The sequence below is a fragment of the Aptenodytes patagonicus genome, chromosome 19, assembly GCF_965638725.1.
Source record: "Aptenodytes patagonicus chromosome 19, bAptPat1.pri.cur, whole genome shotgun sequence".
NCBI lineage: Eukaryota > Metazoa > Chordata > Aves > Sphenisciformes > Spheniscidae > Aptenodytes > Aptenodytes patagonicus.
This window is the reverse complement of record NC_134967.1, coordinates 7,936,023-7,953,908: the sequence shown is the minus strand read 5'-3', so window position 1 is coordinate 7,953,908 and position 17,886 is coordinate 7,936,023. Positions and strand designations below refer to the sequence as shown.

General features: G+C 38.5%; 1 protein-coding gene across 1 annotated transcript in view; it reads right to left on the bottom strand.

The window, feature by feature from the left end:
* PLCH2 (phospholipase C eta 2) overlaps positions 1 to 17,662 on the bottom strand; it is a 116,853-nt gene extending 99,191 nt beyond the window's left edge. Inside the window, exons 1-3 of the mRNA XM_076355999.1 lie at positions 17,608 to 17,662; positions 17,405 to 17,487; positions 5,167 to 5,648 (exon numbers count right to left, since the gene is read on the bottom strand). Coding sequence (XP_076212114.1) covers positions 5,167 to 5,278 — 112 coding nt within the window. The 5' untranslated portion in view covers positions 5,279 to 5,648; positions 17,405 to 17,487; positions 17,608 to 17,662. The remainder of the gene's footprint in view (positions 1 to 5,166; positions 5,649 to 17,404; positions 17,488 to 17,607) is intronic.
* Between the last annotated feature and the right edge of the window lie 224 nt (positions 17,663 to 17,886).

Here is a 17,886-nt window from a genome sequence, read left to right as displayed (position 1 = left end):
GAAAGCTGAAGTGTTACATTTGACAGCATAGGCTTGATAAAGCTGAAATGTCATATTTGAAAGCATAGGTTACTCAAGACAACAGCTCAACAGTATTTTGATCACTTCCGTGTAGATTACTTAGCATTTATTACAATACAAAGGCAAATTAAGACAAAAGCTGTCACTGCACTACACAGCATTTCAACCGAGTCATATAAAGAGTTAATTAGGGAGGTAAGAACAAACTCAAGTGGGTGTTCTGAGCAAGTCTGCAAAGGGATTCCTGAGCTGCAGACCAGCTTTTGTTTAGGTTCAGACCCACTTGCTTTGGAATGCTGGAAGTGCTGCACAGGCACAATGAAGACTTTCTCTCCCTCCAGCTATTTCTGCCATTTCTTTGCACTTTGTCCTACGTGCACACTGATAGAGCTTTATGTACAGAAGTATGTAATGGACAATTCTTGTTCAGGAGGCAACAAATTACAATTCATCCTACAAATAACAAGCAGTTCCCTAAAAGTCAGTTTATATAATATTGCAATAACTGGAACATACCATCTTACTTCTGTAGTGCCAGAAAACACACAGATGATGTAATATACCTATTTCACCTCTAAATTTCTGCACTTTTCTTTTTCAAACCCCTTGCAAACCAATTTATGCAAAACAGCTAGGAAAAAAAAATTATCATTATTGGTTTCATCTGCAGGTGAGAGGCAGGAAATAATTTTTGTAAATATTTCTCCTCTTCTATTGACACGCTATAATAGTAGTATTGGGGCAACCTTCCCCAGAGCATATGAGCAAGCATATCTTCACATGCTGAGGAACCACAAGATATGAATTGAACAGCTTGCAGAGTTCAGGAGAGCTCAAGAATTGTGCAAAGGCAAGAGAGGACAGTGGAATGCTAAAGATCCAGCTACAGGCCTTCAGTATTCAAGAGATTCGTCAGCTAAGAATAATACCTCTTAGGTATTAGCAAAGTACTTCAGCACATGCTTCATTCCATTGCTAGTGATCATGACGCTCAATGCAAGCTTCTTTTAGCCAACTGCCTGGGCATTTGCCTAAGCTGCAACAAGGCAAACAGGACACTAACAGAGGCTCAACAGACTTCTGAAAGAATAAAAAAAAATCCTACAACACTGCTGAAAAAATGCATATGCATTTAACACAGGCATAATAGCTAAACCGTAGTTACTGTTTGCAGGAAGTTAAAAATTTGTCCATTTCCTTTAGATTACCTTTCAATTAAGAATATGCTTCATGGTTATTTTTAAAAAGTAAAAAAGCAGTCATTGGAATAATTTATTTGTGAACAGATGCTCCACTTACCTGCATAAATTCAAGAATAAATATACACTATTTAAGTATTTACTGCATACAGCGAACCCAAGAAGCACATTTAGATGATGATCAAACATGATAGCTACCTCTACTAGAAAAAACTAGTATCACTAAATATATGATAAGATAAAGATAAGAACTAGTGTAATGACAGTTAATTATGGATTATATTTTCACTGACAAGGTATTTTTAATACAACTACAATACAAATATATTCAGCCCCATTAATGCTAGTAAAAAATATATGTATCAGCCCAAATTGTAAGCCAGCAGAAAGCTAAATTGATCTCACAATTGCTGAAAATTTGGCCAAAGTGATGACATTAGCTCCTGTGAGAGCCCAGCCAAAACTTTTAGTGTTGTCTACTTCATGACCGTAGGCAGTAAATGAGAATGTATTTCAAGCAAATGAGTCCTGTGTTGAATACATGAAATTCCAATTAAAATCTTGGGCAAACCAACTTTTTTTATTTTAAATGCAACAAACCAGCTCCTCCTCCTTCAGATCTCTCCTGTGGCACAAATTCATCTGCCACAGACATCAGTTACACAATTCCCTTCCTCCTACCCAATCTCCAGAAACACCTGATGTGCAAAATCACATCTGTAATCTCCAGAGCTTCCCAAGAGAAGAGCTCATTTTCCTCTGCACAAGCTGTCAACACTCAAAAAAGAGCAACAGCTAACAACAGTTCTTCTTTGAGCTCTCTCTCTCTCAGCTCAATTCAGACAACTTCATGGCACAGAGCCACAACCTGAGGCAGTATAAATCCCACTCTCATCAACTTCAAGAAAGATTTTCCAGAAGCACTTGAAAGAATCCAGGAAAAAAGTTGCAATTGGTTTTGACAGTCTCATCCTATGATACTAATTTACATTTTTTAAACATGTGGCCCAAAATGTTTTGCTTTGAGAAAGGGGTTGGGTTTTCCTTGCTGCTCTTATGGCCTTCGTAGCTGCATTCTATTGCAATGATTCCTCCCGGTTCCCAGCCTTTAGCGTTCCCTCGGGAATATATCTGGTAAAGATTAAAGAATAAAATACTTAGGATCGCTTGGTGCTGCTGAATAAAGGAGCCTGGTTGAAAGCCAAAAAATAGTTGATAGGCAACTGCGCTAGAATCACCCACAAAAAGGATAATGCTAAGTTACAGGGCTACCACTGTTTCTTTCTTATTAGTATGAATTGCTTTGACAAGAAAAATAATTTTTTGTCTCACAAAAAGATTCAGCATACATCACCGCCTTCTTAAGAGGAATTCAGCAGACACAAACATTTCCTCTAGCAAAGCTGCATAGACCAAATTCTGTAATTCTTCTAAATTGTCTTTTCTCCTACAATCCGCCTCCCTCTGAAATCCACTGTCCTTAAGAACATGATTTCAATCTAAAGACTTGCCTATTTTAGGATCAATGACCAGCACGAGGTGCTTCAGAGATCTATGGAAATAGAACTTTCAATGCCAGATATGAAAATATGTATCTCTTTCCTCCTGCTAGATATAATCCTGATCTCTGCTAGTTGCTGGATTAAACCCTAAAACTGAGGTTTAATTGGGATATGATTGATACCATTTAATAAATGGCAGATCTCATTTCTACCTACATTCAAAAGCCAGTTCTTGTTGGCCATCATCTGTCTACCTGTCTTGCAAAGAAAAGTGATAGACATTCCTTTTAAATTCCAGTGCTTATCTCTTAAACCACCAAGACTTTAAGACTTCTATTCCTTTTCTCTCTCATCTGTGTTTATGCGTCTTGTCAGTTTCATTTTTACATGTATGGTTTCCAATCTACATTAATTGCCAAAAGGAGCTACAAGCCACCAAACTGCTACTCACTGAGGATGTTCCAGCTAATTAATTCATCTCTCAGGAAAACATCTCTGCTAACCAGCGTTGGGAGGCGGCTAAAAATGCAACGGTCAAATTTAACACAGGCAGGTTTGCATTCTTTCAGAAGAGTGTTAACTTTTATTAGACACATCTTCAAACTAAACCAGATACCCATTATCTGTTGGGGACAACAAGGGATAAGAATAAGCAAACAGTCTAATACTGGGTTCCCACTGCATTTGGACATGAAAATCTAAAAGCAGGAGCGCAGTTTCTGTGTACAGCTGCTTGGTTTTATACTTGGAAACCTACTTATGTTGGAAATATGTCACTTTTCAAACACATAGACCTTACATTCTTACAGATACAATGAAAGGCACACAGCCAGGAACACGGATGCATCTGTTGGTTTCTGTAAAGGCACCAATGTTATGATTCTTTATTAACAAATCATGGATGATATGCACATTATCCGTGGTTTCAAAAGCAGATAAGCATGTATCTCCAAATATGCTTACTGATCTTTGAAGACATTTTAAACTTCAAATATTTAGCAAACCAACAATTGAAACATTCCCTGCCATGAAAGATTCAGTTGAAGATCAGAAGGGATCACAGGCATTTTATGGGAAATGTGCATACCCCACTTAAGCCACAAGTCAGACAATGATTCAGAGCCAGTTTGTTACTGACGCAAACTTGTGCTGTTTGAAGGTCTGGTAAATAAGAGTACTCTTATATTGTCCTTCCAATCTACCTGTGATTTTTGCCATGTCCCCATTTTTTTGCCATACCATTATTATTTACAGCTACAGAAGACAATACATCAAGATTCTAATCAGCACATTAGGTGAGGGTACTATTTGTATTTTTCTCTAACTTGAGGGTAGAAGTCAGTTTCCCATCTATTTAAGCGCATCTCAAAAACACTCCAATCCTTTATTCAAGTATAAATGTCACCAGTTACATGAAGATACTATGCTGTCTAGCATGTCTGGGGAAACACTGGTAACATTATAGTCATAATCTTATGTTATCATGCAGCAAAAGGTTTCATAACAATTCATACTGTACTTAATGAACACTGAAAAACCAAATACTTCCTTCATGCAAAATAGTTTATAACACATAAATTTCACCCTCCATTAAAATCGCCAAGGAATTAACTGTTTTTAATGGAGAAAAGAGTTTAGGGGTCGTGGGTTGGTCTAGCTGTCAGTTTAAAACAGTGAGCCAAAAAAAGGCTCGGTTTTAATCATATCTTCCTGCATGTTAGGGGGTTTGCTACTAGTAGGTGAACACAACACTGTGCTGACAAACAAATAAACGCAGTTTGAACATTCCTAAGACTGCAAATGTAAAGTTGATCATGCAAAACCTCCAGTCTAAGAATATGTGATGAGAAAATTTCAGCAATTCTACACATGAAGGTCCCTTCCCATGACTCAAACGTCGGAGACTGTGTGTACACGCAAGGCCATAAGAAAGTTGGATTCAAAGATATCCTTATTGTCTAAGGCAGTATTACATATTTTATTTAAACTTGCTACAATTTTTGCCTTCCAATACCATCTCGTTTAATTCCCAGCCTGTATCAGCTATTTACAGTCTCATATATGCCACCAACTCCTGGATACTACTGGAACAGGTCAAAATCAGGCCAGAGTAGTGACACTGTTTGCTGGTTTTGGGGGTTTTTTTGGTTTTGGTTTTTTTGGGGTTTGGGGGGGCGGCAGTGTTTGGAGTGTTATTTGTTTTGGTTGTTGGGGGTTTTTTGTTTTGTTTTTTTTTAACTACACTTCACCCATACTGTAGTCATCATACCAACTACACAGAAAAAAAGGGACTGAGGAATATACAAGCCCAATTCCCTCAAACAAGTTTAAGGAAATCTAGAAATCCCATATGAAATCTCAATACAATAAAAGTAAATTGGGAGTAAAAGAAAGTATTTTCAATATCAAACTATTAGATGAAAGGACGGTAACCTTTCACTTACCTATTGTGATGATGTTTGCGGAGAGGAAGTGGAAACAGTTTCCATCATGGAGCATGAGTTCTTCTCTTGGTGTCAAATCCTCTGCTACAGATTTTGGAGAAGTCAGAGCCATCTCAAGCTTTCAGAGCAGCCTAGCAACAGTGCTTGCTCCACATCAAAGTATTTCAGAACAGATATCTGCAGAAAGATTCAGCCAAGTAATAAAAGTATCTGAGAAAAGTCAAGAATTTCAGGATGTTGTTGGCTTACTTTGGAAGTCACAGCCAGCACCTTCTCTGGAATTCCACATTCAGGAGACTGTCCTGGTTTAATCCTGCTGACACATGTTCCATGCATTGAAGAATAAAATTGATAGTAACAGTGTGGAGAAAGAACTACCACTGAGCTCAGTCTTGATGGAATGGATGCGATGGCCCTTCCCAGGAGCAAAGTAGTTACAAGTATTCAGTGTATCTTCCCAGGGTCTCTTGCACGTTGCAAACCTGGAGAAGACAATTTTTTTAAATAATGGAAGTTGCTTTAACTGTTTATTATACAATATTTACTGCAGGAACATAGCTAGATGACATACAATGGACAGGCCTCAGCAGTTGCTTATACCCAGGTAGCTCCTCACATAACAGAAGCCACCGACTCTTCTTTCCCTCACCCCAGTATTTTCTATAATCACAGAAATCTATGCTTTTGCCAGCAGCAACTTCTCCAGAAACCAAACTACTCATGCTGGGTTTAATTTTTTGTATATATACACATACATATAGTATATACACATACACTTAACTCAATCATTCTACATAAGTGAATGTATCAGCTATATTCCCAAAGGACAGCTTTGAGAACTATCTGCTGTGATGCTGGCTTGTTCATTCAGTTCTGTCTCTTACCCTTTAAAGCTCTTTTCTCCTCTTACCTGCTGTCAACTGTCTCCATGCTGTATCTCTTTATCATTATCTGGCATTCTCCTTCCCTTTTCTTACCTATCTCCTACCCACTGGCTACAGAAGACTCACCTTTCCAAAACCTTCAGACGGATACCTTCCTCAGAGAAAGAAGGTCAAAGGCTCACTCCAAAACAGCAATCACACAAGACAGAAACCTGGGATCCTACCTTGTGCTGGTAACTGTTTGAATCTATGGGAGTCTCCTTCAGTTTGTAATTACAAGTTGAGCTCTGAAACATTGCCCTAACATGTTTTGTTGTGAAAGCACAGATCCAGTTTGACATTATTTTAAAAGAGAGAGGGCAATGAGGCATCACTATTAATTTACAGTGAGTAGAAATAGAGCAGGGGGTTGAGACATTTGTAGCAAAACATGACTAAGAGGTGTCCCTGTTACAGCATCTGACAGGTTGAAGTTGTACCTCTCTTCTTGCCTTTGGTCCCTCATTCAGCTTCTTTGGGAAGTCATTTCCTCTCTATGACTATCTTTTTACCAAGCCCCACCTTCTCCATTCTTTATCTTGTCAAAATCTCCTCTGTTGAGAGGGAGCATGGCAGTCAATGAAGTAATACCCATACGCGGAGCCAAATGCATAGCAACTTCATATATGGGACAGCAGTGCTTAGCAATATTAATTCTATGGAAATTCAGCATCATTAAAATCACTTGTTTCCATATTTAGATGGGAAATATATCAAAGGGTATCCTGTGGCTCTGAAATAATTTTGGGTATATCAGTGGGTGAAATTCATTTGGCAAAGAATATGTTTATTACAAAGCACAGCTAGAGTCACCAAAACCAAAATTATACACTTATGACAGATTTCACAAACTGACTGGATTGAAAGGGGAGGGAGGTAATAGGTTACCAAAGATACTCCCCGTCCCCCCACATATACATCCTTGTACATGCTGTCATCTGTCTCTGTATTTGTATCCCTTCATCATCGTCTGATATATACATATACATAATTTGTTATAAGAATACAGGGCAAACATTCTGCTTTAGACTGAACAAAACCAATTCATACATTTCCATGTATTTATTTTGTGCATCCCAAAATAAATGTTTTTTTCCTTTAAGTTAATCATCAAATTAATACCAAAAATATATTTACATTACAAACACAGAGCTGACTTGCCAAGGCTCATTCTAAGCTTTTCTATCCTGTATATACTTTTCACTAGACCCTTTATGAAGGCACATTTGTGATTCTAACACTTTTTGAAGTCCAGCCGCAACTCTTCGGCTTATAGGATTACTTGCTTCTACACATAAGCTGTGGCTTCTATGACACCAGAAAAAAAGGTAAGCATTCATAACTCTTTCTTGGCAAGACACACCATTTTAACACTGGAGGTGCACCTCTTGCTGCAGTTCATTTGGGAATGTTCTGATGAAACTAGAACTGTTTCTCTCCACTCTTACTGATCTGGTAAAAAGAAGTTACTACTGCTACTACGTCTTCAATGTTCTACTATGACTATAATATGAATGGCATAGCAGTGTGTGTTCAGCTGAACTAATACTATGCATGTCGAGGAGGAGTAGGAACAATGTACTTGCTTCAAGTAGGGGTCAAACACAGTAGATGCTGGACTCAACTCAGCAGCAAGCCTGAGTTATCTACCAATAGAATCTGGGGGCAGATACCAACTTTTTGCTGCAACTCACTGTACGTGTAACAAGCATCTAATAAAACAGAGTACTAATTCATGGCTGTAGTATGCTATCACGACCACCCTGTAAAAGCATGTTGATAGATCTATTGATCTCACTCGTATTTTCACATGTAGCTGTCTATATGACAGCGCTTGTCTCCTGGTTACCACTAACAGCTGTCTTATCAGCATTATGGAGTTTGCAAACTGAATCCCACACCCTGGGTTAATTTCTCTATTCCATATAAGGTGACAATATGAGAAACTCATCCTACAGCTACCGGTCAACTTCTGTCTCACAAGCTGTCTGCTAAATGCTGCACTAATAGAAGGTTAACAGTGCAAAAACTCTGAGTGTATCAAGTCTATAACCCTTTCTAGATATTACTATGGTTTTACTGGCTGTTTTAAAAATCAAGGACAAAAGAAACCCTGCAACTTTTTACCTGTATCCAATCCAATCCCTACACACATCTTACACCACAGACAACAGAAAATATCACCACCTAGTCATGGTGTGTTGCCCTCTCCTCTCTCCTCCCACCCAACTCTCAAACATGGAATTTTTGGAGGACTCTAAAATCCAAAACAGATACTGAAGAGTTAGTCAAAGAAAACAAAAGAAACAAACAAGCAAGCCTCTTTTCTGTCTGTCTTTCAGTGCGAAAGCCGTGGGGTAAAGTAGCTTCTGAAATTTAAGTTTCAACTGTGAGTGAACACATATATACATTTAAAAATGGGAGAAAATTGTAAGCAGCTTTTGTTTCTAGTCAGTACATGTTCTTCAAATAAGCATGTACCATGGATACCCCGTTCCCTTTATTTTTTTAAAGGAATTGAGAGTTCTCCCTTTCTGCTTGTATCTACCCACTACCTATAAAATCCTATAGCTTAAACATAAGTCTCTCAAAAATAAGACAGTCTTGTTATCTCAATACACAGCACCTAGTACAGGTCTCCCTGAAAGGGTTTGTGCAACTGAAAGAATAGTAACATGTTAAAAAAATGGAAAGAACTTCAGCAAAGGCATTATCTTAGTTTTTACACACAGAGCAACAGCATTGCAGCCAGGTTAAACCAAAGAAAAAACCTACACAGCCAGAAAACAGTCATTGCACACACTACTCAAATTTCTGTGTCAGTGACTAGAAGATATCTGCAAATATAGTAGCTGAAACTCAGTATTCAACTGTGCAAACAATTTACCAAGAATCAGACTCCTCACCTGAAGGGAAAGCCTGGGCTGCGTTCAGTGTTGATCCTGCTTTGAGCAGAAGGTTGTACCAAACAACCTACCTTCTGAGGTCCCCTCAGACTTGAATTATTCTAGGAACTGAAATGAATTTGTTACTTGAAGTAGAAATTGTATGATACTCATCAGGAGAATTAATGACCCTATAACCCACCAGGTCCTTACGTGGATTAAAATACAAGAGAAATATTTTTTTGTTAATGGTTTCTGTAGAATTATCAAAGATCCCAAAGCTAACAAAGAGCTATCAGACTCCTTTAACAGCATCACCTTATCCAGTAGTGATGTCATTAAAGCACGCAAATGCTGTAACAAGTAAAGCTGTTGTTCTCAGATGAAGTGAGCGACATTTGCTTAAGACTAAACTTTTCTGTTATCACATTTGTTGTGGCTGCTACTCCCATACATTATTTATACTTTGCATTTATGTAAACTTTTGCAGAAGACAGAAAATATGCTGAGAGAGAGCGTAGCTGAGGAAAAGTCTTAAGATAGGATCCTGCCTTATTCATTCTCCCCTGTAGCCTCTCCCTATACCTTCCAAAACCAAAGTTAGGTAACAGATCTTCCTTGTCTAACTTTCCCATCCTACTCAATAAGCATCTTCAAAATTTCCTGGGCATGACAAAATATATTATGTCAAGAAAGGTAAACTGAATACAAGAAAGAAGTGAAGTAGCTGTAGTGAGATAGACAGATGCACACTTGTTCAGTATATTTGCTTTCACTGCACCTACCCCTGATTTACAGTGAATGAGAAAAGACTCAAGAAGGTTTTTTTAGGACTTTAGGACAGAACCAAAACAAGATGTTAGAAGGCATCTCAGGAGTTAAATCAACTGTGTCCACTGAAAAAGCCAAAACTGCACTCAACTGCATTTCTGGAGCTACTCCATTGTTCTGAGCAAGTACTTCTACAGATGACAGGCACTGCCTCACAGCAGGCGAGTTATCTGTCTGCTTTGGTCATCTGGGCAACTTCTCCTAACCACAATTTTATAGCCACCAGCCAAAGCGCCATTTCTGGTACATGCACATTAAATGTTTAACCCTGAGATTAATCCAGGAAGCCACAGCTCATAGGACAGATGAAAACGTTTTAACATTGAGACAAGATCTATCCATTTCCTTTTCAGAAAGTTGAACTGATTGGTAGTTATTTTGCCAGACTCTCTCACCTCTTTGCTTTAGGGTTTTTTTGAGAGGTCATTTCCTTTGTAGGAAGTTCAATCACCGTGACTCATTATACACCAAAGAACATATCCATGAGCGTGAGGAAGACTTAATGGGCACAGATGTTCATGCTGGTACATACTGGCATCGTTTCAGTGAAAGCAGATGAACTGCAATACTTTACATTGTATGAGGATGTGGCTCACTGAATATTTTATTGTCTTGAGTCATGTCAAATTTATGTTCTTTACCCTTTTTTCTGATCTGAAAGTGAAGCTATTGTGACTCAGCTGATCTCTAAATGTCTTCTGTTTTCATGCAAAAGATGTTCTTTCTTCACTCAGTCCCACCTTCTAGAGCTTCTGTACAGGTCCTCAGGCTTCCCACTCTTCCCCTCTCCTTCTCTTCAGCATACCTCTATTGTTAAAAAAAAAAAGCCCAGCCCCTCTCCCCAAAACAGCAAGCTGAATGTCACCATGAATCCTAGGCAGCCAACAGAAAAGCACACAATTAATCCTTAAAAATACAGCAGGATTCAAATTGCTATCTCAGAACAAGATTCAGAGGCCAGACTTCCTATTAAAGTAAATGAAAGAAGCTCGGTTGGCTTTCCTGGAAAACTTCTTGTGAAGATCGTATGATGAAAAATACCAGTTACATTCTCTGAAAATATTTCACCTCTGTTATACTAGGAAACACTCTGGCCTCTGAGAACAGCACTGCTCATTGACAAAAGTCACAAAATAGCCAAAAGAGAGCAACTGTATCTGTTCAGACCACATGAACAAGATTTAAACTGACTGCTCAGGTTAAGAGCCCTACCTAAGTATTATTGTGTGAGGTTCCGTATTCCCTCAGAAAACAGGACTTAAAACCCTAGAGGCAGGATGGATATCAGTTACAGACAAAAAAAAAAAAAAAAGCTGTGTACACCATTAACAATCTTTTAGCCATTTTTATATTACTGTAGTATTTAACCCCAAAAGACCTGCTTTTGTGTTCAGGGAGGTATCATGTGGCATCCACCAGAACTCAGACAAACTCTGATATCCTTCCAGAACAGATACACTAACACTGTGGATGAAACATACAAAAACCTAAGTCATCACTTAAACCTGAATAGTTCGATCAGGAAGCAGATCAATAGGATAAAAGATCAAAGCGTTACCAAATGGGAGAAAAAAAAATACTTTGAAGCATTCGAATCTGAGACTTGGGATTTGCTTCTAAACTCTACTGCGGTTCACTATGACATGCTGTTCATTTTAAAGAATGCAACTCCATTCACTGGGCAATTCCATTTGAGATAACTTGCACGCCCAGGCATGTTACTTCACATCCAAAGCAACTGCAAAATGAAAGAACTCTGTTTCAGTACTATGGAACAAGGGGGTAAGCCCACACCTTAGGGTGTGATACAACATTCTTTTTCCCAAGGGACAGAGCACACGCAGAACAAACTAGCATGTGATACAGAGTCCTCTGGCAAACAATTCAGTTGAAAAATATAAGGGGGAAGCAGAGAAAAGGCAGTCAAGAAAAGAGGACATCAGAATATCTTTCCGGCAGCCTGATGCATTCACCTTACACCCAGAACACAGTCATTCCACTTAAAAGGAACACTTAGCATTTGTCAGCTTTTCCTCACCCACCTCTTACAGCTTGAACTAGAGCTGCACATGCAGGAGAGCCCTGCATTTTTGCTGCATGATGTAACTGAATGTTCCTTATGCAAGTAAGGAGACTTATTATTAAATCCAAGTAATTTATTTCAGGCTTATATTGACTGTGTCATATGACTTTAGCATTTACTTTACAAAACAAAACTTGAAATTTGCAACAATTTCTATATATAGGGGATAGACTTGTTTGTAATCCCTATTTATCCCGAGTTGCCAAAAACCCTCTCAGTTTCATAATTCTTATCTGTTGCTAGCCACTTCCCAGACCTATCTGAAATGACAATGGAAACATAGCACACAGCAGCCTCTTGCTTCTTAAGAAGATTTGCATTTCTTATTAGGAAGGGAGAACTGGAAATTTTTATTAGAAGAGCAAAGGGAACTAATTAAGCAAGGCTCTAAATCTCATCCAATAGCTTGACTCAAAAGTACTTTGAAAATACAAGTTTCATACTATAGACCACGAAAAACAAAAAGCCTCAGAGAAGGAATGGGGAGAGGAAGATCTTGTTCGGAAACAGACAGGAAGTGACTACTGCTGGAAAACTAAGCTTTTACTGCACATAGGAATTTGTGAGTCATATTAAAGAGGAGACGCAGATTATGGGCTCCAATGCCATTTGTAATCAAGAGATCTATAATACTAATAATGTTAATACTCTCAATTATGTTAGCAGTCTCGGTCACTCTCCAGAAGCTAAACTTTCTTTTTTTTTTTAAATTTTTTCTTCAACCTCATCTAAAGAGGCAGGAATTTCTTTTAAGAATAACGCCTACGACCTTCAATCAAGCTGCTTTAGCTCTGCACAGCAGTTAATTGCCATACTGATCAATCTCATAGAATCATAGAATAGTTTGCATTGGAAGGGACCTTTAAAGGTCATCTAGTCCAACCCCCCTGCCATGGGCAGGGACATCTTCAACTAGATCAGGTTGCTCAGAGCCCCATCCAACCTGACCTTGAATGTTTCCAGGTCATATATCTCTTAGATATTAAGGAATAACTTATGCTGGAGGGGTTAGAAAGGAGGTGGCAACATGTGTTCTCCTTTTTGCAAGTCAGTGGTAAATGACCAGCTTCTCCTGAGGATGCCTAATAGGACCAGACACAAAAGCCTAAGCAGAGGAAGAAGGACAGTAAGAGAGAATATGAAATAAAATGAATATATCTTGTTAGCTAAATGGTGAGGTAACATGTTAACAATTTAACTATTACTAGTGAAAGAGAATATTACCCTAATTAATTAAAAGCAAAGGTTTTTTTCACCAGCCTTATTCCAGCCATCTTTCAGCACGTATTTATTGTAGTTTTCCACCACTTGTATCATTACTAAGACAAAAAGTTTATAGCAGAAATTTATATATATAACCTCAAATTGGAACAATATGAAAAGCCAATCAAGGTAAATGAAATCCTTTCAGATGCACAGAACAGATCCAGAGCACAGGTTTAACAACACTGATGACTACATTTTCCAATATAAAACGGCCAAAATTCCCAGCAAGGGAAGGTACGTACGTACTTCAGCATCTTTGATCTGTATTTCATTTCTCCAACCTACTCTGGCTAACTGCAAAGATAAAACTTTGGCTGTGTTTGACACAACTGAAAGCCAATAAGCAGGCTTCATACCACTGGAGAATATCAAGCACATGGACACACACTAAAAAACCTGAGCTAATTACATGCAGCTTTGGGAGAAGAGTATACAATCCCATTCAATGAAAATTGCAAAAATAGGACAATCTCTTATTTAAATTCTGCAAATGGAAGTCAAGACTATTATCTTTAACTACACCATAGCTCCCTCTTTGTAACATTGTGCAAATACTCCACAAACCTACACTACTTCCTAACATTTGACTTTCCTGAAAGGTTTACACAAAGTAGAAGACAGTCATGACAGGCTTCAAAACTAGAGGTAATAGAAGGACACAGAAATAACGAAATGACCTTCAGTGACAGGGAGAAAGGTGATGAGCAGAAAACATGGAATAACAATTCAAAGCATGAATGAGAGAATGACAGACTTTGGAAGGACTGTGGGGTTTCAAATCCATTACAAGAGATCCTCTCCAGCTCTCTTACAACTTTGATTGCTTCAAAAATTTCACACCATAGCTATAAATAAGTGTAGATGCCCAACGTCCTCTGCAATTTAAAGCAGTGTACATGCTCCTTTGAACATCTCAAATCTAATCTATTTGCATTGTCCTTAGGGTCACATGCTGCCCTTTTTTTTTTTTTAAGATTAAACTTAACAATTAGTCTTTAGGGCCTAATCCAATAAATGTCGAAGTACAGCTCTGCTTTGTTCACCACCTTATCGTGGACTTAGTACTTTGTTAGTCAATAAATAACATTACTTCAATAACCTCGTCTCATTCAGAATCTGTCTAAACTCACAGGAGGGGAAGAAAGAAGTAGGATAGGTCACTTTATACTGTAGGAGACAAAAAAACCCTAGAGTTATTTAACAAGGGATGATCCAAAAACAAAATCGTAGACTGCAACCTCACTATCCAAGGCATACAGCACCAAATCCACCAAGTGGTTTTTAAGTGCAAACAAACCACACACCCCCAAATCCACACACCAGAGGCCAGCTCTAAGTGGGCATTACAACAATTGGTAAACCCCATCTTTACCAAAGACTCACTCCAAAGCCAGTGGAGTTTATGCAAGTCTTTCTGGCAATTTCAGCCATCTGACAACCTACCTTCAGCTCCACTCACAGCCAGCTACCTCTGTACAATCCAATGTGGTCACATCCTTGACACACCAAATCAAGTAGAATATATTTCACTTGGTTCTTGCAGCAGTCCCACTAAACAATACTAGCACACAACACATCCCAAAGTTCTGTTTTTCACTTTCTCCTCTGCAGCCTATATAGCTGCTTCTAGGCACCTCAATTGCATGCTTCTGTGGTTTCCTCAGGCTCTATCCCTTGCTCTTTTTTTTTTTTTTTTAAAACAAATAGAACACAAATTGCATGTTTTCAGTTAAAGGTAGAGAAAACTTCCAGAAAATATGTTCCAGCATCTAAGGGCACTAGGAAATCTGCAATAACAAGCTGGGAGGGGGGACAACACACGTTGAAGGGGAGAAGAGGCAGGGAGGAGCTTCTTTTAAGTTATTTTATAGTAACTAGTCCTGCAAGGAGAGTTACGAAGAGACATCCTCTTAACATCAGGTTCAACACAAAAAGTGGTATTGCAAGTTTCTGCATAACAGCCTTTGGCAAACAACACCTGGAGGGGATGGGAACTGCATAGTTTTTGCAACACTTTCAATCTCTCCCAGTAATGTTAACATGTAAAGCTCCTCCACCTTCCCACCTGATTTCCCTCTTAATTTCTGAGGCAATCCAGAGCTCCCTGACAACTATTAAGATGTCAGAAGATTCTCCAGGAGCCATTCCTTAATTAAATGGAGACAAGTGAGGCTGTGATAAACAATAAAAAATGCAGGGCCAGATCAGAACCAGGTATACAAAAAAAAAAATTCAATCTCTCAAGTTGCATGCTATATTCCTGACTCAAATCGATCCAAAAACCTCACTCAGCTAATGCTTTCAGGTCCATGGATATGAGGAAACTGCACTTCTAAAAATTATTTCAGTGCTTATTTTAACATTTACCTCATGCTTACTTGAAATCCAACCTCAGATGGATCAGTGAGCTCTAACAAATGAGATCCAAAGGCCTGCTGGCTAGCTTCAAGCAGCTAGAGGCTTAGCAACAAAATTCTTACATAGCTCTTCTCATCAATAGAGCCCTATGCACTTGACTCAAGGAATATATTTTATTGTGGCCATTTTGCACCTGAGGAAGTTGTTCATGACACATTGCCTGAAACCATCTCCGCATCCAGGACCCTATCCCCTTCATTTTCTCATCTCTTAAGTGAACACTTCAGGATTTTGGTTCAATTCCTACTTGAAAATCAAAGAATTTTTCAAGTGTCAACTCCAGCTACCACTGTTCCTTTGTTAGCCATTATGCCTCCTGCAGAACAACAGAAACCAAGATTCTCAAAATACTGAAGCATTAGACCTGCTTGTTTTGATGTCCACACTCAAAATTTCTATCAATAATGCAGACTCATGTGCAGTCTGCCAGATAGTAATGTACAGAAAAACAACAGGAAGGAAAGTCAGAACTTTGCCTAAGCATGTGTAAAGATTTGTCACAGCCTGCAGTTTTACAGGTACCTATCCAATGACTTTACTGTGTACTTACCTGTGCTGAAGGCAAGTGCTCCACCCCCACAAAAAGGAGGCAGATTAAACAATGAATAAAAGGTTTGGAAATTCCCTACAGATTTAGAGTCTGTGCTCTAAGCCGTAATGTGGAAGTCCAGAACTTAATAATGACTTGCAGCAAATACTAGGCTGAGATGTTCTACAAAGTGGCCATCTGTGTTATACTTAGTTCAGGGGCCAGGGAGGGAGAATAGCTGTTCCTTTGGAAAAGGACTTGGCTCATGTTATACAGGCCTTTTCTTCACTATCATCTGATCCTGAATGCATGGTCTATACCTACTACTCATTTCACGTATGCCATTAAGAATTATTCACAGTAAGTGATAAACAGGAAGGTTTGCTATCATTTAGCTAGGCTGGCGGTATCAATGGGAGCAGAGGTTAACTCCAAACAGTGGAAGTAAGTGAAAGAAAATTCAGGCATAACGCTGGAGGATATATTTCAATAGTAAGATCAGATTAATTTAAGTCTACCATGGGAAGCAGCGGGTCATTTTATAGATAACTAATGCAGAACTGAGATATTCTGGTGCGTGACAAATGTATTGCAGTAAATTCAGATGATCCTTAGTAACTGAGAGACTGTCTTTACTGAAAAATCTCTTCAGCCTCATCCTATTACCCACTCAAATTTATTTATACGTTCATTTTCTCAGCTCTGGACAAATTAACAGGATGAACAAGAACAAATTCCAGTGATATTCACAACTAAGTTGGCCCCTTTGAATTATATTTAGGAACCGAGTGCTCTGTACGTTTTATTTTAAAACCAAAGTAAGGTTGTGGTGTTCTGAAACCGTGAATACAGAACTTTAGAAGAACCATACACTCTAGATCTTTTATTCCTAATCAAGAATAAAGACTCTTTTTACAAAAGAATTTCAGTCTTGCACCTCTACAGCTTTTTAAAATACGTGAATGTTATCAACAAGCTCTCACAGTGGGAAGGACTTCCTGCAGCAACATTCACTTAGATGGTCTCAGACAATTTAGGGTAAGTATGGAGTAGCTTTTAATTCAGCATAAATTACAGAAATGATGAATGCCACATAAGAAGAAAACAAAAGCCTTTTCAGATAATGTAAAAGGAACTTGGCCATAAACTAGAAAGTTATCATCATTTTTGCAAAGCCAGAACAAAAACCGACCAAAAGCAAGGAATGACTGAAAATTTTGCAGTGGTCTCTAGGGCATGAATTTAATAGGTTTCACTCAAATTTACAGGCAAGACATTCCACTGAAAAGTTTCATTTACTTACCAATGACAAGGCATGAGTTAACAAACAATCCATGTATCTGTGGCTCTAGAAGACTTGTGGGTTAAGATGAGAATCTCCATGAGCTGCAAGGATAGTCAGAGAAAAAAAAAAAACAAAACTTTTCAACACCAACGTAAGGATTAGACAAACTAGCAAAAAATACTCAGATTAAAGTTCTCCTGGCTTTAGACAGGAAGCCATACCTTAGGCAGGTGATCAGAATGATAGATTCTTCGGGCTGAGAAGGATCAGAATATGATGCATTATAGGAGCTGATCTTCCCAACATAGTCATTAAATATAAGAATCGGCAACGCCTTAGTGTTTCAAGATTCAGTTATAGAGGCTTACATTATACAAGCATGTATGACAGAAGTAGATCTGGTAAAATATTCTGCTTATTAAATAAAAAATCCCACTGTTAACTGGGTCTGCCACGTCAAATGTATCTATATCTGGTCGTGGTCTCTAGTCTATATATAG